Genomic DNA, 23,913 nt, shown 5'->3' with positions numbered 1-23,913 from the left:
CGTGACGATGCGTTGCATTTATCTCGTCTCTCTCTCTCTCTTTCCCCCTCTCTCCCCCCCTCTCTCTCTTTCTCGCCTCGTCCCTTCCCTCGACACGGGGCACACGCAGATGGGTATGTGTCCCTCCATTTTGCGCTCGCATTGTTACTCCAAGTACCTCGGGGCCCCCCCGCACCTTCCCTCCTTCCCTGTCCTTCGCGCGGCGCGGTGTTACAATGCCTAGCCACTCCTGGCATTGTTACCGGTATTGTTATTATTATCGCTACTGTTGCGGCCGAGTGGCGAATGGAAAAGCAGAGGGTCGGTGAAGCCAGCTGCTACGTTGAGTGCCGCATTAGAGGCAAATTACACTCACCCTCTCACCCCCCTCACCCCCTCCCCCCCCGATCCTCCTAGAATCCGCCTATCGTAGCCTTCATCCCTACCTTTTTTCCGAAAAAGTTCCGTCGAAAAAAGATAGCAACAGTCGCATCTGTTTTGGAAATAAGCGCCATTTTTCGCAGATATAGTTTCATCTTCGATTATTTTTATTATTCGTTTTATCGCGTTAAATCGAAAAAAAAAAATCCCCGTTCCTGAGATATTTCTACAAAATCGCGCTTATGTTGATCGCGGCACGATCCGGAAACGTTCGAGCTCGCTACCGAAGGAGGATACGTCGCATCAATCGTGCTGGAGTAAAGTCGGACGAGAGAGGAGGGAGGGAGGAGATCTTAGGACTTAGCTACGCGAATAATAATCATGATAATGGGTTTGCGTACCACATCGAGCTCCCCGGGGGTCTCATCCCCGTGACGCTGCGGTCGACAACCCCATGGCGCGCGCATCGGAAGAGGGATCTGCTCCCGTGGAGCAGAGGGCGAGCTCAATGCCGTGTAAACACGTCCGCTGCCGCCCTTGTCGAGATCTATCGACAAGAGAGACAAAACGCGATCGACAGCGCGATCTCCGGTCCAGGGAACGTCCGTTCCTATTCCCTCTCCCCTCCCCTCTTCAGAATCCGTCAATTATACATTCTCGGTGTATCAATGTGTGTCCAAGATACACTTCATCTTGTTTAAAACTTCGCGTGCGTCAACTTTCCCTCAACGAAAGTTTCATTATCGAGATACTGCGTCTCTTATCGTAACCTGACCTAACCTAACAAGTTTCGTAAATATGTGGGTATTATGTGTATATATTTTATTTTTATTTTGAATTTCGTTAAAATATTAAATCTACATCGAGAGCGCAAGAATATGGAAGAATAAAGTGCAAAATTACTTTTTTTATTGTAGACTTGAGAACAGAAATTTAGGTTAATTCTCCTTAAAAAGTGGAGTATACTACTTGTCAAGCTCGATATTTTAATTATCAATCTACGCAATATCCCGGCAAACACCAAGTAACAGGTTATATAACTGTAGTTATAATTTCCTATTCAACAATATAACTGTTACATGTTATATAATTGTTACATGTTATATAACTGTTATGTGTTAACCCATTCAGATTCTATGTACACAATTATGCACAAAAACTTTAAAATCATGTGAAATAGTTATTTTTTAGAATTAGTTTCCCTGCGATCTCTCGGTGGAAAAAGAAATATATATATGTATCTCGAAAAAAAATATATATCTTGTTGTTTTAAACCTTTAGCATCAATAAAAATTAATTCAATAATTTTTTACATTACAGAAAAAATTCAGGTCTGAATGGGTTAAGTAACAATTACATTGTTGAGTGGGAAATTACAACTATCAATTATATAATTATTACTTGGTGTTTGCTGGGATCATTGTTTGGAATCAACTTTAATAGACACACAGTTTGTTTCTTGTTGTAAAATCGCAGCATATGTATACGCTGTTGTTTTTACACTCTTTGAAAGTGAATCAGTGAAAATATCACTAATTTAAACAGTAAAATAAGATTTCACTGAGAATCAGTGAGTATTTTACTGATTTTCAGTGGAAACGCTTGTTTTGTTATTTTGTTATTTTGTTTTGTTATTTTATTTTGTTATTTTTTGTTATTTTGTTTTGTTATTTTATCTTATATCTCACTGTGTGTGTGTGTGTTTGTGATTATAGTCAGTTAAAATAAAATTCACTATAAAAGCACTAAATTTCACTGTAAAACCAGTAATCGCTAGTTCGTTCGTTTATCGCTATCTCTCTCTTATTTAGTTTTAGTCATAAGAATTATATAAAGTTTGGAAAGAGCGACAGATAAAATTCGAAGTATTACTTTGATTTAATTTCTGATATAATCTCAATAGAGAGACTTCAGGTATTAAATCGATCTTATATAAGTCGGACAAATAAATGTCTAACGACTTAATGAAAATTATGAAGAGATGAATTATAGTTTAATATTACTGACGATAGAAAGAAATATTACTGATATTGAGAAATATTACTGATTGAAACAGTCAAAATTATTAACTGATTCTTTCAATAAAATATCACTGATTTACAGTATTTATAACTGCTGTAATCAGTTACTATTTACTATTTTTCAGTGATAATTTTTGCACTGATTCACTTTTAGAAAGCAAAAAGAACAAAACTAACTAATTAAAGATATTAAAGAATAAATTTAACCAATTATTTAATATCTAATATTCTAGTTAAAATTTTTGATTCAACTGACATTTATTATAAAAGTTAAGTTCAATTACAAAATAATTTACATTTTAGATATTACAATCCTGTCATGATTGACGGAATATTTCTATGAGAACTGTACATAAGAATCTCTATATGAGTCTCTAAAAAATCTTTCGTTGCTATTTTTCTGCTCCAAAAAGTATAAAGTTTTCAGTCATTAAAATAAATAACTGAGAGTTCAGGTATTTTCAAGTATTTTCTTAAGCGAGTCGTACACGAGCGGCAATTTCTTGGTTGTCAAATGCATGCGGTTAATTGAACGTCCTGCAACGCGTGCGCACATCTCTCAAGTGTACTCCCGGCACCCTCGCATAATAACGCACACATGAATATGTCGTTGGCTTTTGCAGTCTGCGTTTCGCTGCGTTATCCGCACGGGCAGAATGTGGCCGACATAATTACGCTTCTTTCTTCTTTACCTATCTAGTGATGCGCATAGGTTGACCTGGCATCATGCCTACAGATTAATGCAAAAGTTGTCGAGTCTTCGATGGTTTTGCCAAAATCTCCCTAAATCCTTCCTCTCTAAATAGCTAAAATAAAACACACAATGCACTTTGCAAAAAGTAAAATTGTTATTAAAAATATATTAAAAATTAATAAAAATTGTTAAAAATTAATAAAAATTGTTAATAAAAATTGTTATTAAAAATATATTAATTAATTGATTAATTTTATTTAGGTTTCAATATCTCCAAATTCTTTTTTCTCTTTACAAGATTGTTGCTGTATTTAATGAGAAAAATCTACCGATAATCATACTCTTATGAGACTCAAAATTGTAGAGAGTTTGTATGTTAAACTTTGTATAATGAAATAAATTATAAAATCAAATCTTTCTTCTTATAAGGATAAGATATGTAACTTATTGTTAGACTAAAAGAATGTTACTTTAAAATCAATCAGAGATTAAAGTATCTTAACATAAGAAACGATAACAATTTTATTTCTATGCATGTGTTGTGTGTTTTAACATATGTTTTTATTACTTTCTATAATAAATTGTTATATGTCCATTTGTCAATAATAATCCTTGAAGTATATCAGAAAAAATAGTCTCTTGTGCTTCGTCCTGTAGCGAGTTCTTTGTAACTTTGAACGCATTCTGGGCACCTATGCCGTGAGGGTGCATATATTCGAGCCGCAAACATCAGTATCTCTTATATAACGACATTTTCCCTTTATCGCATCATCTTCCTTTTGCGCTTGAAAAGACATTAAAATTAAAAAACCGAATTGAGAAAAAAAGCGCGATCTACGTGTCGATAGAGATTTAACGTTTTCTTTTATCAAATATGGAGTAATCTTTCATCTATGAAATTTTTGAGCAATTTAGAGTCGAGCCTTTATTAATAATAACTTTTCGAATAAGAATTTATTCTTGAATTTTTTAATTGACTTTATTCGAACGAATTGATAACAACAAGTTGAGGAAAAATATTTGTTGAAGGTTGAAAGATTGTGGCAAATAATAATTTTTATGCCAATAAGATTGATTCTAATTAAAGAAAAAAAATTCGCAAATAAAGAATATTATTTAAAACCTATGTTAATTATATCATATAAAATTGATAGTTTTCTTTTATACATATCTAGATAAAATAGGATATCAAGTAAGAGAAATTAGAGTAAAATCACTGTTGCCGCGCGATATATACATATACATATATGCTGCACTTCTTTAGACACACATAATTACTTTACGCATCGCTTCACAGTAACCAGAAAGTCATTTCTATTTGGGGGCTGAAAGACCCCTGGTTTTCAGGCATCACGCTGGGTAATCGGTAAGTCATCTCCGACCGACTCGGCATTGAGTTAAAACAACAAAAGGGAGGCGGAATCGTGTTTGTCCTCGGGCTACCACTCAGCAGGGTCAACACGGGACAATTAACAGCCCTAATCATAATTTGACGTTAGTTGATCCCGGTATTCGCGCAGGTTCATCGTCGCGTGGGGAGTTCATCGAACACTTTGCAGACATTCGCATGTGCCGTCCTCTTCCAGGGCTTCTGGAAAAAAGCGAAAAAGTCTCGACAAGTAATAATTGTTCGAAAAATTTAATTTAATTTATCTCGATATGCAAATAAGGGGTAGGATCCGATTGACCAATTCAAAATAGGACTCTGATTGGTTAATCGGTAGGCTAGTTACTCTAGGCACAGGTCGATATAATTGGCTATGGTGTCAATCGCAACATGGGACGCAAATAAGACATTGGCGTTCAGCAAAAAAAGCTACTTTGCAACCGTTGTAAAATTCGTGAATCTGATTGGTGTATACTCTTAGATTCAGCCAAAATTGAAGAGCATACACCAATCAGGCTCACGAATTTTACAACAGTTGCGGTGAAGCAGCCATTGTTTACAAATTTATTTTCCCCGACTTTAAGACTGATCATGGTGACGTTTCGACGTGATGGTGTCACACGGCTCGTTTGAGTAAGGAACCCCAACCGAGAGAACCACCCACCGACTCGAGGCTGTATAGGGCACCAGCCGGATAATCCGAAGGTTGGTGTCGAGTGAAATTGCCCGAGGAGGCTGTTGTACCCTGGAGCGAGAGGGAAGAGGGAGATGCAGAGAGGATAGGGGGCGAGGGACATCCAGGCCCGCCCGTCAACCCCCGATGTACTCGCGACGTAATGACGTTACGCTAACTTGATCAATCGTCCACTCTAAGCGCCCCCACCTCTCCGTCCTCTCGTCGCCCACCTACCTACATATCTACCTAGGGCTCGACTCTGTCGAGCAGAGGCTAACAGATACTCGATGCTTCCCGAACGCGTGTCGACGCGTTCGTACCACACGCGTGCGATATAATCGCGCCCCTTGACTTGGTGGCGCGCCACCCACCAGATTTATCGGCGTTCAATGAGCCAACTAATGTCAAACGGCGACACGCGTTACCTGGGTAAGAGATCCTTACGATGAGGAATGAGAGGAACAATGCTGCAGGATGTAATGAGCGATATAAAGCTCGAGTTACATTTGATCCGCTTGTACATTTGCTCTCATGTAGGTACTACAGTCTACTTAATCTAACAGTTTGAAATAACACGTTGGAATTTTTCGCGTTAATGAAAATTCATATTCCGTTTCACAAATGGCGCGTTTATATTCGTATTCTGTATTCTTAATTGGGGATAAAGATACTTGATTAGGTGAAGGTTAAATTACAAGATGAAAGACAATTATAAGATGGTTTTGGAAAAAAGAATCTTTTTTTCTCAGTGTTATTGAAACGTAAATAAATTATTTCATAATTTCTCACTATACTTTTCTTATAAAAAATGGTGCGTCATACACAAATTTTATACATATTTGTGATAATGATTTACGTGAATGATTTCATCGATAAGTGATAGAATTAAAAAAACACAATGATTTAATTTTGTTCCCACCTAACCTAACCTAACCTCAAATCCTAAAAAATAAACCGACGTGATCTAGATACTCGAAATTGTTTGAATTCGTGACACCTGAAAGCAGATTTGTTCCATCAATTAGCCCGAAGAACGTGATTACAAGAGATCACAAAGACTTGTAGCTTGTCTAGAAGAAAGAACAATCTTCGTTCACCTTTTATATGATATTGAGCGTGTTATTTACTCGTCTCAACGAGAGTTAATCGGAAAGCCTCGTGTTAAGTAAATTTTAGTCGGATCCCCCGTTAGTGGAGTCTTTTTTATAATTGGGTACGACCAGCGTGTTCCTCAAAGATAAATATAGACTGCTGTTCCAAATTACCTGTGAATAGCGGTCACTTTATGTTATTTCATGATTCACTTGATTCTCGCCGCGGATAAAGTTCTGATTTGATCTTTAATATGATTATCGCTCATTTAACCCTCTTAAACTGAATCAACGAAAAAATCATTGATTACAAATAATGACAATTTTTCAAGAGTTTCAAAATTTTTGAAAATTACTGAGTATATCAGAAACAACGTAATTATTCTTCTCCCACTGATAGTGAAACTTCGCTGAAAAATCAGTCGTATCGTACATATTTGTAAACTATAGCTCGTAAAGTTTTTTCTATTTATGTTGGATTACGTGTTATTGATTTTAAAAAGCTCCCAAATACACATATATGAAATAAAACTGTATAGCTATTCAAAGAATCACATACACACTTTTTTTACTCTTAAAATGTCAAATCAAAAAATTAAATAAAAATCTTGACCAAATTCAAAAATATTTTATTAAGAAGATATATTGCTAAAAGTTTATATTTTATATAATATTATAAAAAATATTAGGCGCATTTTAAAACATTACTTTGAAATAGCCATTATATTACTGATTGTTTGAAATAAAAATTAAAGTGAAATTTTACTAATTTGCAATTATATAACTAAGGACATTAATAATTATTCATTGCTTTTTAGTAATAGTATATTAATTCTAATTTCGCATTTTAAGAGAGTATAAAAGGTATAATTAAGGAGCCTTCTAAATATTTCCTATGTAATAAATATAATGTTTTGATGTGTGTTTGAATTTTTCATGTGTGTTAAAATTATTATTTTTTTAAATTACTCTAGTAATTTTATATTATACTAACAAAAATGCATTCTTGAAGTACTTTGCTTAATTTTTTTAAGACAATCTTTACAAAAAAACTTGTATCTTTATACATTTTTATATTTATTATTATATTATCCATATTATAGATTAATAAATTTTCTATAAATTAATGTATTAACGCATATATTTATATGAAAATCTCATATAGTTTTAAAGATAAAATATGAAAAATATGTTTATAACATTATTTTATTGTTCTTGCTATATTTTTACGAGAGATTTCAATTTTTGAAGCCGTTAATTTTAATGCGAAATTTAAGAAATTTATTTTTGTGTAATTATATTAAGAAATATCAATATAATAATAATTTTTTTATGTGTAAATATTATTATAAGTGTAGAGATATTTTATCATTTATCTCATTTAATTAAATATTAATATCTCTTTTTATATCTACTATATTATCTCTTTATATCTTCTATATAATACTGCAATTGAAAGAGACTCACTCACGAATTATTCGATATATTACACATAAATGAGTCATCTCGTTTTATCCAGCACTCCCTCGCGTGTTTATCGCGTGCAAACAGATTTGCGAAATTAAAATAACTGTGCGGCCATAAAGAGGATCTTATTTCATAGCACTGTCAAAAATTCTGCAAAATGCTGTACCATAAAATAAAATTTGATTTTACTTGAAATCACTCGAAAAAGCCGCCTCTCTCTCTCCCTCTCTCTTTCTCTTTCCAATATCAGCGACGAGAGAGATGCTAGAACTCAATGGACAAAATTCACACATCAAAGCGCTTGTCGTTCGAGGTCGACATTGTTAGCCTTGAATTTCATGCCTGCTCGTCGCGTTCTTACGTACACAGCAGTTATATATCCCTATCTTGTTTAACTTTCCCTGTTTACACACCGCATCGCGGCGGGAGCGATGGACAAACGGACTGACGGACGGCAGTTCCCTTGAAATAACAATTCGCTCGCCGCTTTCGATCGTTTCGAATCTTTCACGAACGCACATGTAGAGTCTGGATCTACCTAACGCAAGTTCATACGTACAACAAAGTATGTACGTGTAATGTATCTTACACGATTAAATTATTGCTGATTATTGCTGAAAATGTGCGACGTGTTCGCATCAAGAACTGACTCTCTCAAATTAAATCAGTGAAACTGTCATTGATTAGTGAAAAATTTCAGCGAAGATTAGTGATCGCTCACACTTGTGCTTTCCTACGTTTCACTGATTACGACAGTAAGATTTCATCTTGATCAGCCACACATTGTTAACTGTCAGTAATTATAAAATGTAAAAATAGAGATAAAAATTTTTAGAAATTTTGTTTTCAGAAGAAATAGAAAGAAGGAGAGAAAATTTCAAAAAGTATTTCAAGAATGTAATTTGCTGATATAATATATGAAACTATAATAAATTTTAAAAATGATCAGTTTGACACAAAAATTTTGTATAATACATATTATAATGTATTACATTTATTACATGAAAAATGTATAAATCAGGAAACCTCTTACTTATTCTTCTCTCTTGAAGCGAGAATCAGTGTTATTATTGAAAATCAGTGACTAAATCACTGATCAAACCAATTATAATTAATTATAAAATATAAACTAATTATAAAATAAATATAAAAACAGAAATAAAATTTTTAAAATATTATTTTAGAAAAATAGAGAGAAAATTATAGAAAATATCTCAAGAATATAACTGGTTGGTATGATATAAAAATGTTTTAAGAAAATGATAAGTTTGATACGAACATAAAAAATTCAGATATATCAACACATATTATATTTATTCCATAGAAAATGGACAGACCCGGAAAAATTCCTCTTTTAATACTTCATATATTCTCTTAAATAGAATTAGTGTATTATCGAAAACCAGTGAAAAAGTCATGATTGTATAATGATCACAATTATATCAAACCTTATCGGAAGAATCAATCAACGATATAGTGATTCACAATGTTTCATAATCTCATCAATATTTAAAAACTATATCATTCATCTAATATTATAGATGAAATAAATAAAACCCTCTTCACGTTACAAAAAAGTCATAACAATGTTTGCTTACACACCTGAAGACCCGACATGCTAGAAATGCCGGATCAGCTGTTCCGTTCGACGCGTCTCTTTCGAGCATCTCGCGCTGAAACTTCGAACATTTGAGCGGAAAAAAGAATCGCGAAAGGAGATCAATTTATACGAGAAGGGATTAAAATCCCGCGTAAGCGCGGATCTAGAAGATCTACGTCACACAATTCCTGCGTCATACATCCCGCATGTGAGCTCGCGAAGCAGAAGTAAATGACTGTTTGTAGATCTCTCCAAGTCGAGGCGCGGCGTAACTCGGCGTAGCCGAAAACTCGACGGGCCTCGAGTGGATTATCGGTAGAAAAGGAATTAACGAACGGGAGCAGCGAAAGAGTACTTTCCTCGTCTAGTACCTCTTTCGCGGCTTTTAAATAAGACCTCTCACCCCTACGCGAAACCGGTCGTCCCACAAAGCGCGCATAAAAACTCACGCACGAATGGCGGGAAGAGCCATGAAAACGCTGGTTTCTTTCGCGTTAATGTTGCTCAAGATGAGATAAATTTGCATAATTTATTTTTGTCGATAATTCCAGAGAAGTTATTCTCAATCATTTTGAGTAAATAAAACACATACATAAATTATGAGCTACGCTAAGGTTTTAATATACATAAAAGTAACAGAACAAATTATTTGCATAATTATAAAATCCATAAGATATACCTTCTGTTTAAAAAATAATATAAAATAATGACAATTTGCCAAGAAATGATTGGAATTATTTATAAAATATATTAAATTAATTTTTCTTAAATAGATACTGTATCTTTATTTATATTCTTTATTAATATCATTATCGAATTGATATTATTTTGTTTCTGTCATATAAATTAAAATAGAGGCTAGAGAGCTTTGATAAATCATTACTTGTTCAATATTTATTAATCTAATATAAGACTCTGAAGTGTCAAACTAAAAACTCCAATAATAGGCTATGAGAGTAACGCGCGATAATTTGTGCATAAAAAATACTTTTTATTGTAAATTATTAAAAAATAAAATATTAAAATATTTTTTATTGTAAGTTAATAGACGTTTTGGGCCTTTCTTTGGATCTCTGCAGTGCAAATTGTTGGAATTGATATGTGACGATCGGAAATTAATGATGGAAACAACACAAAGTGTAATACATTGAGGATTTCTCACAGATATAATATTGTACATAAATTAAATTTAACAATCAAAATTAAAGTATTAATTTTCTCGTGTCATTAGAAAAAATTTTTTATAGTCTCCATACATTTTTCTATAGAATTAGTTACTTTGCTAACTAAATATGGGTATTAATTATGAACATCTTTACAAGTTATAATTGTGTGTTACAAAGTTAGATCTAATGACGCAAAATGCAGTGCGAATTTGAAGACGCGGATGAAATAATAGAATAGTAGAGAAGGACAATTGTTCCCGGGTCATTCACGACCACTGGTATTCCAACCACGCTCGGGAACCGACAGACCCGAGAGGGGTAAAAAGGAATTTTCGAGGGTGGAGTCGATCCCGCTAATATTCAAAGAATTAGACAGACGGCGGCGGGTTCTCGAGACGCGATCGGCCGGACGGACCCCTTAAAGTGCTTTCATTGCATTCCCGACACACGCAACTCGGATATAATGGGGGTTGCGCGGCTTCACGGAACGAAATTCGCCAGCATAACAACAGCCACTCGACGAGGTTACACGCGGTAACATATGCGCTTCACGGACCGGCACCGATAAAAATCAAAACGACACGCGCGTAGCCGAGTTTTCTATCGCATCGATCACGGATCCTGGCATCTAACGAATTTTAAGATGTGAAAACGAGCCTTAAATACCTCACAAAATAATCAATCAACAAGAGAAAGAGAGGGAGAGAGATTCGAGATTCTCAAAGCATATATAAGCTTCGGATTTATCATATTTAATATATTTTGAATTTATATGCGACGTCCATTGCTTGTATGGATTTTTAATGCATGTATTTTTACAAAAGAAAATATACATAAAATATGAAAAATGGTGTATAATTAAAAAATAATTTTCTAAGAAATTATTTCTTAAGAAATGCTGTAAATATAAATAAAATATAAACGATATATATAAAATATAAGAAATGGTGTATAATTAAAAAATAATTTTCTAAGAAATTATTTCCTAAGAAATGCGGTTTAATTTTTTTCTCTCAATTCTAATCAATTGACAAAAATTAATCGCGGAATCCCTATTTAGTTTAGTCAATTTAGAACACACGGGAGAAAAGGGAAGGCAGATCAGCTAGGAGCAGTCGCGTGCGATTAGGGTCGCTCAGGGCTGCTTTTACGGCAATTGAGCTAAGCGAGCGCAGCCGCCTGAACGAAATCGGGATCGACATCTGCTTATGACAGAGGCGCGTTATAATCCGCGCTATATGCATTATACACGGTTCACAGAGGCGGTCTAATCGCATTCGCATTGTGGTCCGGCCACGAAAACAACGAGCCATATTATATATCTTATAACTATGATTCAATTTTTAATAGTTTTCGTTGAATGCACGCATATGTCGGTTCGAAAGATTAAAAATTTCTTATATTTTAGGAGAATAAATTTATGCAAATATGTAGGTTATTTATATTTTATTTTAAATAGCCAAAAAAAAGCGTAAGCAAGTAATTCGTATAAAGATTGCTAGAATTTTAAAGAAAAATCAGTATTAAATTTGTCGTAAAAAATAAAATAATCGAGAGGGCATTTATTGATTTTAGGACACTTTTCAAGTATGTGCAATGGTTGAAAAATACAATATTTTTGTAATTTGACAAGATTAAGGGCGAATATTTTTTTCTCGGAAAGAGCGCAAGTATAATTCAACGAGATTGTTTTGCAAAATTCGTAATAAAGCGCAAAAAAGTTTCGATAGAGAAATCTTTTGTGAGACTTTGTAATCTCTTTTTTTTCTTCCCTCTTTTACGGCATATTGAGAGTATCCGCATAAAGTGAACGAGGCGTTAAATTCCCCTCTCGAAGAAAAATAAGACGGATTTCTAACCGTGGATTACGGACTTAGAGGATTGGAATATAGCTAGAGGCCGGTTCAAAGTACGCGTCTGACAAAGGCCTGCCTTTGAGAAAACATTTCAGGGACCCTACCTGGCGATATAGTTCGCGTACGAGACATGTCCTTCGTTTTATTTCGACTTAAGAGCGACTCGAAGTCGCTGATCTTTGTGGAACTGGTGTATTTTCTAGGATGTGTTTTCTTCAGGCACGTTTCTTCGCGCATTTGCTTCTTCGTTATTAAACTTGTAATTGGAAAAGTTTAATTATTTGATATATGTTTAATTGAAAATGTCTCAAGTAACCCTCCATATTTATTTAAAAAAAGACTGACATCATACAGGTCAAAAAATCTTTCACATTAATATTCTTTGATTTATCTACGATATCAATTTTTTCTCAAAAATCCAATGAAAGAGTCATTTTAGATACATATCAAGTTTTTTTTTAAATTACAAATTTCTAAAATTGTAAAATTTATTTGTAAATAATTGAAGAATAAGATTTCGTTATCCATCAGTAATCGTGAAACAAAAGAAATCATGTAGATGCATATTGTTAATTTATCTTGTCGAAATTGTGTAAATCTTAATTAATTATTTAATTATCTAATTAAAAGGATAATTTAAAATAATTAAAAAATTCTCTATTTTTCTATTTGTTGCAAAATTTCAACGTGCGATAATAATTTATTTAATATAATTACTATTAATATCACTCCGTTCGGTGAGGACTTAATTGTTTTTGTTTGTTTCGCAGGTGAAAATATGGTTCCAAAATCACCGGTACAAGTGCAAGAGGCAAGCAAAGGAGAAAGCTATGGCCGAGCAAAACGCCCAAAACCAGGTAAATGCACAAATTTCATATACCAAAGTTTCGTATCGTAGATTAAGGATAAAACGCTCGTTGAATTATAATATGAGCTTTGCGAGTTATGCAATATATATGAAAATAAATTACATCTAATAGATTAATTAACAATCAAATTAATTAATTAATTAAATGCTTATTGTGCATATTATTATTTAATAAATGCGTAAGTTGCATAGTTTATACGATTCACGTTTGAGTCTGTATTTAACATGTATTTAACAAAATTATTATGGAGTAAAAATTTATCTTTAAATTGAAGGAGCTGTCAAGAAAAGTTTTAGCTGTCAAAAAATAACGCGCTGTTATAATATATAACATATGGATGTATAATACAGAAAATAATAAAATTTACATCTGCTGAAGAGTCGTAGATTCTGGGATGTTATTCGACCAGAGAAAAAAATCATATGCCAAAATTTTGACGATCGTAGTACAATCAGCTGTCAAATACACTATTCCTTCGGTGCATTCGGTGCATCGAGGTCTTGCTGTCCTGTCTTTGTGCTACCATCCCGGCGATTTGAAAACAATGACATATTCGACGAAAATGTCGCGTCGATCGATCCGAAATGGCTTTAAATGAGAAATATCGCGGAAGCCGCATAAATCCTCGCGTCCGCATCATATTTCGCTTCGAGAGTGGCCACTCGAAGCGATTTTGCATTTATTTTGTTATGTCATTTGGGATTTCCGAGGGAGATCGCGCGTCGTCGTCGACGAGAACGATAAAATTGCTCCCGTTGAGCACGTAATCACGCGTCCACGTCGCGTTTCACGTGGCTCAAAAATTTAACGCGGATTACAGAGCCCGAGTAAAATAGCGAGTTTGTATTCCACCCACCGGTGAAATTCAATATTTACTATAATCCAAGTTAAAAATACACGCGAGATAGCGATCTGAATCTCCGCTTTGAAGGCATTCTGCGTACACGCGTAATGCGCGTTATAGACCCACTTCCCTTTTATGGGAATAATGCACATCAGAATATTTCGAAATCACTTTTATCTTCGTTTGTCGTTTGCCTGAAATATTCTGGTATACGTTATTTCAAAGGAAGTGCGTGTCTATAACAGGAAACATTATACACGTGCGCAAAATGTGCCTTTAAATGAATATTTTCACAAGAATTTAAGTGTGTGTCTTTCGACAATTTTGGAATTTATCAACTATTATTTCTTTAGCAAAAATTCCACAGAGCACCTGTTTTGCAAACGCAGTACTTTGATAAATAAATATATATATATAAAAATGTAGAAAAAATTTAAACATATACAAAAATTCCGTCAGAGATTAAAAATTTATCCGAAACTTTAAGCAAAATGTAAAAAATTGCGCTATAAATAATACACGACAGTAATCTTGAAAATACACTGTATAATTGATACTTAAGCGTTACGAAATATTACAATATTAACAGCTTGTTTCTTTTGAAAATAAATGTAGATGAAAAATATTCGTGCAATAAATATATTAAAATACTAATTTAATATAATAATATAATATAATAAATATATTAAATCGTTTAACTAATGAATAAACTATTAAATTAATAATTTAAATAATTAATAATGCAACCAATAAATAAACTATTAAATTAATAATTTAAATTATTAATAAACTATTAATTATTTACGTGTTATGTCATCTTTCGAAAGTTGTATCATATCCGGAATTTTCATTTATCAAAATAAACGGGATGCATGTACACGATAAAAGAAATTACTCGACATTATTGTTTTAAAATAATCGATATTATACTCTTGGTGAATATTTTCCGTTGTGTACTTGAATAAAATTTACTTAAAATATATCGGGAGCATTTCCAACAGAGATCGTCGCGATCGTCGAGATATCGGAGCTGCAACTTTGAAACGTGCCGTGTCTCCCGGATCTTTCGACGCATAATCGAATCACGAATTGTTCTGTTCCTCTCTCTCTCTCGAAGGGTATTATTCAAAAGAAACCGTGATCACACATCGCGATACACTCGCGGATTCTTTTTTGAATATATTATAATGTCGCGCATTATATGCGTTGTCACGAAAACCGCGAGCATCAAAAAACGAATCGCTCGATTTGGCGACGGTAAAACGTACGATTCTCGCTAAATTTTTCAAATTCACACGTCTTGAATTCGCACAAAATAAATACACTGAGGGAAAAATATCTTGAAATAAAAAAATTTTATTTAATTCAAGACAGCTATTTATTCGGTGAGTACTAATCGTATTTACTTGTATTCAAAATGTCTGTTTGATAAAGATAAGTATTTATTTACAGATGTTAAAAATTTACATGTTTAAAAAAATATAATTTTTAACCAACTGAAATATAATTTTTAATTTTACAAAGTACTTATTAAAATGCATTTTTTACTTAGAAAAATTTGGAGTTTTTTAGTTTTAAAAAACAATATATCTAATTTAATAAATTATAGCATGTATTTTATAAAAATTGTATTTAAATATAAAAGTGTATAAAAAGAAAATAATGTACTCGATATAACATGCATATGTAATTAAAATTAAGTGCCTTTGCTTAAGTAAGAAATAAGTAATTCTTTCCATTTAAAACAAAATTTTCAAGAAAACAAATTTATTTGATTTAAAAGAATGTTTCCTTCGGTGTACGTAACGATTAAATAATCAGATGAAAAACCAATAGAATTCAATTCTTTTTGCATTTTTCTATTTCCGTTACATCTGAAAATTCGCAAAAATGCCTCTTCCCTTTAAATAATTCTTTCTCTATTTTTTTTTTTTCAAAAGCGAATATAACAAGAAGTCTTAAAAATTCCAAATATATTTCAATCATGTTCATTTCTTTTTTATTTCTTCATTTTTATAAACTACGAAAAATCAAACGAATGTAATTTGCAACAGACAAGAACGAGCGCACTTAAAATTTTGCGAATGTATGATTCGCGCGAAAGCGAAACTTGCCACTTCGTTATTGTCATCGCTTTAGGTCGGATGATATTTTCGCGAAATATGAGTGTCGCTTTGGTGCAGACGCGGGCGCGACGCAAGGGCGATATAAGCGGATTTTTGTCGCGCGCTCTTTTGCGCATCGAGGGACGCGCTCATTGAAATTCGATGAGAATATATAGTTTATACGTGAGAAATGCTTCTAAATGATACGTATTTTTTCGTTCGTTTCGCGTATTAGATCCGGGAACCAATAGGCTTCACGCATTTATCGATTATTCGGAGATGTGTGGAGAGGAGGGATTTTACTGTCGCAGCAAAACCATCGTCGCTATTACTATCTACTTCGATGTAAATATATATGATCGAGTTTTATAATAAGTGACAAAAAAGATAATTTTCTTCGCGAAAAATTTCAATTAATAAAAGAAAGTATTTCCAACAATGCATTAATAATAAAGCACAAAATATTTATATTTATTTATATATTTATTTTTATTATATTTATTTATTTGAGGCAGGAAATTTTTCTTCATTAATATAAAAAGTATAAATATATACAAGACGTGTAAAAAGGTAGCCAGAAATGTCACAAAAATGAAATATTATAAGAGAAAAAAATAGAATAAAAATATACTGCACTAACGAAAAATCATTTTCTCATGTGTAAAAATGCTTGACGTATGAAGTTTTTCTCAAAGTTTTCCCGATGGCGAAGATACCGAAAGATCGACTGTCCTACAATACAATGGACTCAATATCGCGGTGCCTCGTAAACAGCCCGTATAGCATTAATGAAAGTTATCTGACGGACCGATCTGCGAGGGCGAGCGATTCTTCCGCCCGGCAGCCGCGACCGCCCTATAATTTACTCGTTAGTTTGTCGTGCTTCCGTAGACACGTTTTCATCACCCTCTCTTCTGTCGGATCGCGATTTCTTCCACTCGCGTTGTTATCTTCGATATTATGCGATTAGCTACTTTGCTCGATTACGTCAGTTACTTTATGGGAGGCAGCTTATTCGCAAAATTGTCTACCTTTATTATTTTTCTAGATTTTTATTTGTAATTTATTTATTTATTTATTACATATTTCATAGAGCGATGGAATCTATTTATATTTTCCAATATTTTCATTTATCCTGAAAAGAGAGATAACTATTTGATCATCTATTAATGTGCGATATGAATAAGATTCATCTTTTTCTTGATATATTTTTGACAAATTAACTCGATAAAATATTTAAAAATGTTTGTATTTTTCAAATAAATTCCTGATGCGGAAAATAAGTTTGAACATTGAACTTGAATTTAGTATTAATTTATAAATCTTTATCGATGTGTGGCAGACAACATAATTGAAATATCCTTCTCGATATTGAAATGCGATGCGCGGTGAATCTATAATTAATCAAGAAGTAACACCGCTGTCGGGAAAACGATTTATCATCAGGAATCCGTTAGTCTTCAATTTACGCAATAATCTTATCGTAAAAATGCAAAGCACAGACTTTTAATACATGTAAGAGATGAAAGGCTGTGATTAAGGAAAATAAATAGTGGATTATACACTATTAAATCGAAGGGTATGAATTTTTTTAACCAATATATACGTCGAGAATGCCTAGTAAACATGAATCTGTTCATGCGGAGTTCGCAAAAAACACACGGCTCGTGAAAATGATGTCGATGGAACAAGACAGACGACGGCGCCGCGACGGCTTCTCCGACACATACAGATTTTCTTCCCCCTTCTCATTTTATTCCATTTCCACCCTTCTCTCGCGGAGGTAAAAAAATTTCAAGTATCGGTGCGAGAAAGAGGGAGAAAGAGAAGGGAATATAGACGCGATAGGGGAAAGGAGAGAGAAAGACGAAAGAGAAAAGAACGAGCGAGATGAAAACAAGGAGAAAAGGAGAAAGAGAGAGAGAAATCCTGTGCAGGGGAGCCGAAACAGGCTCTCGAGGGCCAGTCGCCATCTTGCCGTGAGTACAGTCACGCACAACACCTGGGCGCAAATCGAGAGTACGATTCCCCTGTTCTTAATCTTGATCATAAATCGGTTATTTCACGTAACTTACATCTTTATATCGAAGCAAAGAACAAAGGATTCGGTACGCAATAGCGTTTTCATCTCGCTCATATCGATAGAAATGAGGAACGAGGGGGAATCGCGAAATAGAAGAGCTGTCTGATCCTGGCTTCGAAAGAATAAATAATCGACCATGCGCGATTATGGTAATTATGATTAATCGTGTTGTGCACAACGCTTGACGTAGAGTACGCTACTTGGCTTCCCATTTTATCGCAATCATTCGCCGTCTGTCGTTTATAAAAATAAAAATTTCCATTCTCTCGAACGAAACTCTTGTAGTAAGACCGCGCTATTTTTCCAATAACTCGCGCTTTCACCGGGGAGAAAGTTTAGCATGCGTTTCTCGCGTGTACCCATTTCTTTTCTTTTTTTTTTTTTTTTTTGATAAAATATTAGATTTGAGAATTTATCGGCTCGGACGAATTTATCGCGGGCAAGAGAAGAGAGAGAGAGAGAGAGAGAGAGAGCGAGGAAAGGTCGATGTAATTAACTAAAAAGCCGCCTGCCGATATTTTATAACGGCGTCTTTCTTTTTTTCTTTCCCGGCGAATTCTCGTCGAACAAAGGAGGATATCAAGAGATTTCCGCCGGGACCTCTCGTTTCCGCGACGAATGGAATTCAATGGGTCTTAAATGCGCTGCCTGTTTTTAAATCTAACTTCGTCGTCGCACGCGCGTAATTACATTACACGAAGCCTGATCTCGTTCTAACTAGAGGTCTAGACAAAATTCGTTCGCACGATTATCGAACAATAATCTATCACACATTAAAACATATTAAAACTATTATTATTATTATCTTCGTTATTATTATTATCATTATTATTATTATTATTATTATTATTATTATTATTATTATTATTATTATTATTATTATTATTATTATTATTATTATATAAATACTGCTATTTACTATTTTTACACGAAACGTAACGCGTTTCTGTTTTATTTCTGTTATTTTAAAGGTCTACTCTCTCTAAAATTGATTTTTTCGAAATTTTTTTGAAGAATATTAAAAAATGAATTTTTTGATGTCTTACATGTGTTTAGGTAGCATTTTTAAATTTTGGATATTTAGCTTTTTTATTTAATACTTCAACACTTCGGCACGTAGTGTGTTCAAAAATGAGATTCGATAGTATGACATGTTGCTCCTCGTAATTGTCTGAAATAAAAAAACTCGATTTAGTTTCACTTCCACAGGATATTTTATTACTAAATCTAACTTCATTAGGAAAAAATTAAAAAGAAACATTTTTGTATATTTGTTATATATTTTGTTATGTGTCTTGTATATTATATATTTTGTATATTATATATTATATATTTTGTTATGTGTCTTGTATAAAATTATTTCAATTCTGGTAAATCTTTTTCATCTTTTGGTTAGAAAAATATTAATGAAGGTCAGAAAAATATTAATTATCATCTCTTTCCAAAAATGTTCTACGAAATAAGGATATAGACCGAGTTTTTCATCTCCCAACCAATCACATCAGGATTAATATGGTTGAACTGTACATTTTTGGACACGTTTTCTATTTTTCAGCGTCTGTTATTTTAAGAATCTATTTTAGTAATAATTCAAAAAAAATTAATAGAGACTATATTGAACAAAAGAAACTAAACATCCAAGATTTAAAAATATTGAAATATTTCAAATTATTTAATTATTAATAAAAACACCAGTAAAACGCCAAAAAATCAATTTCGAATATTCTTCAAAAAATTTTCCAAAAGTCGTCATCTATTTTTCATAATTTGCTAGAGTGGATCCTCAAAGTTATTGCGAAAAAAAAAAAAAAAAAAAAAAGCATCATTCAGCGACGAAGTTCAGGAACGTTGTTTCGCGTCACGATTGCGCGCGATATCGACATCCCCGTAATAAAGATCCGTAACGCGACCTGGCCTGGCCTCCCTAAAGGTACACTACTCGACTCCCAGCGGCCTAGGCATTTTCGCCGGAAATCGTTTAACGCGCGTGGACTAAAGTGGCTAAAGTGGCGTGACGCGTGACGCGCGCGCGGACCGTCATGCGTTTAGCGTAATCGTCACTTTGTCAGCTTCAAGTGCACAGGCTTCATGCCTGCACTTATTCGCCACTCGCGAACGAACGTAAGTTCGCGTATACCGGGGGCCCACTCGAATCAAATCGGTCGTATACCTCCCGGACACTCGACACACTGGACGGATTTGCATAAAAGTGTCTACTCTAGCGCGACAAAAAAATTCATTGCCCGCATAAAGCTACTACTCCCATTGGTTTGTATATTTTGTCTCCAGATTTTTTTTTTTTCATTTCTATTCATCGTGGCAATCTTTTTTTTTTAAATCGCGTGCACAACAAATGTAAAACAGTGCCGGAAATAAATTCCCGAGGCCCTTTCATCATTTTCTTTACAGTTGCATTCTTTACTTCTCTCGATAATCCAGATAGACACACTGAGAAAAATCGTTCGATTGTATCAACAAGACATATGATATGATTGAAGGCATTTTGGTTAAATCAAACAAGAATTTCTAGTTATTATGATAAGACTCGATTTTTTAGAACTAGAACGTTTAATAGATTTTATTATAATTTTATTAGTATTTTCTGATTGGATCTATAAAATTTCTTGTTACATTAATTTCTTTGCTTGCCACTCTTAACTTAACTCGTATTCAATATTTGCCATGAAATGTATATAAAGAACTAGTATTAACATTAAATCCAAAGTATATTTTTTTTCTCTTACGAGCAGTAGTGCCAGAAAGAAGACGCTAGTTCTCTGATTGTGTGTATTTGAGCTGCATCCTCTTCTTGCTTCACTGTTTATCAGTTTAATTTCTAACAAACTGAACTTAAAATAATTTATTCAATAATCTTGATTGAATTTATCCAATAATCGTGTTGGAATTCAGAATATTAAACAGACTTTTGAGATTAGATGGACAAAATTTTAGACAACTTGGTGCTGGCGAGTTTAGTATTATTAACCAGAAAATTTAGTAAATTTAACAGGAAGAAATAAATCAGATTCATCTGGTAATTCCTACAAGAATTCTGATTTATCCATTTTCCAACAGACATACTGGTTGAATCTACGAGAATTCTAATTAATGCAACCAGATTTTTTCTCAGTATGTAATCGACAAAAATAATTTATTCAATAATCTTGATTGAATTTATGCAATAATCGTGTTGGAATTCAGAATATTAAACAGACTTTTGAGATTAGATGGAAAAAATTTTAGACGACTTGGTGCTGGCGAGTTTAGTATTATTAACCAGAAAATTTAGTAAATTTAACAGGAAGAAATTAATCAGATACATCTGGTAATTCCTACAAGAATTCTGATTCGTCCATTTCCCAACAAACATACTCGTTGAATCTACGAGAATTCTAATTAATGCAACCAGATTTTTTCTCAGTGTGTAATCGACAAAAATAATTTATTCAATAATCTTGATTGAATTTATCCAGTAATCGTGTTGGAATTCAGAATATTAAACAGACTTTTGAGATTAGATGGAAAGATTAGATAGAAAAAATTTTAGACGACTTGGTGCTGACGAGTTTAGTATTATTAACCAGAAAATTTAGTAAATTTAACAGGAAGAAATTAATCAGATTCATCTGGTAATTCCTACAAGAATTCTGATTCGTCCATTTTTCAACAGACATACTGGTTGAATCTACAAAAATTCTAATTAATGCAATCAGATTTTTTTCTCAGTGCACTTCTGACGACAGAAGATCGGGGTTACACATATTTGAAAATCATGGAAAATTTTTATACAATTAATTATTTAAATACAATTTTTTACAAGATCGCATTCGGTCCATAACCGCGATAAGAAGGGATGACGCAAGAGAGATGGTCGAGGATCGAAGACGACGCTGATTACCAGCGAGAAATCACGGTCGTCGAGCGAGCGGAGGACGTTATTTTTCAACGCGATCGTATTATTAAAGTCTCACTGGCAGAAGAGATCGAAGAGGAATGTCGTGTACCGAATGTTGATACAGCTGAGTGGTCGTTCTGGCAGGTATTCGGTCTGCTTGCTCCGGCTTCTGTTTGGTATGCCGTGGTAAAGCCTCGTGGGGTTGACGTACAGAACAGGGCTGTCTCTACGCCTACGGATCCTGTGCGGATAGAAAACGCGATTTCTCTCCCATATTAACGCTTGTAATCCTGAATTTTTCATCGAATCCATATAGAAAAGATTCACGTCCTCTCTTCGCATACTTGAATCATTGCAAAATTCTCATATTTTATTTAGAGTAGACAAGAACGAATGGAAGAAAGATTACGTTTAAAGGATTTGATTATCAGATAAATGCTGAAAATTTAAAAAATGTGAAAACAGTGGCTCTCTTTTTCTCATAATTAAAGAATTGAGAGCTTAGAATTTTATACAACAACTACGATTATTTAATATATTTAATAAAGCATCTCCATTAAATTATCATAATTGCTTGCATAAAATTCAAAGCTTGCAGCTCTTTAATAGTGAGGGCCATCTTTTTCATATTTTTTAATTTTTATAAATATCTTTCATTTTTATTAGATTTTATATAAAATTTTTTTAATACTTTGTGAAATTTATTTATATATTTACTTAATATTTTTTATTTTTATGCAAAAATTTGAAATTCAGAAATTATTCCAATCGCCTGTTTCTTTCCGAACCTTTGGAAAGTATCTGTTTCAAAATATAATCCTATGTTATTATTTATTTTTAATTTTTAAATAAAAATACGATTAAAATTGCTGTTATTTTTACTTAATTCTTTTAATTTTGAAAAACTAATATAAATCACAAACTAAATAATCTCCATAAAATCGTGAAACTATATTTTTCTCGTACTATGGAAGATAATTTATTTTGCTTTCTATTTTATCATTATTTTTCGAATGACCAACATCTTTTGAAAAATTCCGCAAAATTTTATGGCTCTCTGTTTGAACGAGATAATCTGAAAAAAAAAGAGGAGAAAGACGAGGGAAAATTCTTTGAATATTTAATATTCATTATTTATGTAGAAGCGCGCCGATGTCTTCCTAGACCAGGCAAATTTCACGCCGGGTCTGTCCACGGTAGCCGGTACTGTTTATACGTAACGTAGAGTCCATCTCGTGCGCTCCACGTCTAGTCGTGAATGCTGATCACGGGATATCGTGCGGGTTAAGTGTCTTTACCGGGCCTACCGCGCTGCGCATGTTTGCTCGGAACACATCAGAAGCGCTTAGCCCAGTGGGTCCTTGCCGGCCCACGTATCCCGCGTTTGTTCACGCAGCGTCCGTCCAGCCGAGTCAAGGAAATTGCACGGTAACGTGTGTGTGCATCGGAGTGCGCGTTTAAATGCATGTGTGCACTTGTGCGCCGTAAGAAACCTTCGGCAAACGATGGCGTTTCGATATAATCCATGAGAAGTGATTGATAGTCACTTATTTTTTCGCCATAGAAAATCTTGAAAATGATTATGATTAAACATAAATTAATTTTTTAATACATAAGATACTTATAAATATTTTGTAAGATCTCTTTTTGAGAAGAGAATTTACTTCCATGCGTCATAAGTATGAGTCATGTGTATTGTCAATATTTTCTTTTTTTTTTGTAAAATTTTAAACGTCTCTTAGAATTTCCCAAGAAAAAGGATTCAGAAATGAATCGAACATCAGCACAGTCAATTATAT

The 23,913-nt window shown here is 33.5% G+C and overlaps 1 protein-coding gene across 1 annotated transcript in view; it reads left to right on the top strand.

Annotated features, from left to right (window-relative positions):
* Window positions 1-23,913, top strand: part of LOC105249373 (homeobox protein Nkx-2.4-like) — a 46,986-nt gene that overhangs the window by 15,587 nt on the left and 7,486 nt on the right. The window contains exon 3 of the mRNA XM_025407963.1: window positions 13,089-13,175. Within this exon, the coding sequence (XP_025263748.1) occupies window positions 13,089-13,175 (87 nt within the window). The remainder of the gene's footprint in view (window positions 1-13,088; window positions 13,176-23,913) is intronic.

The sequence above is a fragment of the Camponotus floridanus genome, unplaced genomic scaffold, assembly GCF_003227725.1.
Source record: "Camponotus floridanus strain SB8 unplaced genomic scaffold, Cflo_v7.5 scaffold199, whole genome shotgun sequence".
NCBI classification, from domain to species: Eukaryota; Metazoa; Arthropoda; class Insecta; order Hymenoptera; family Formicidae; genus Camponotus; species Camponotus floridanus.
This window is presented reverse-complemented; position numbering and strand designations above follow the sequence as displayed.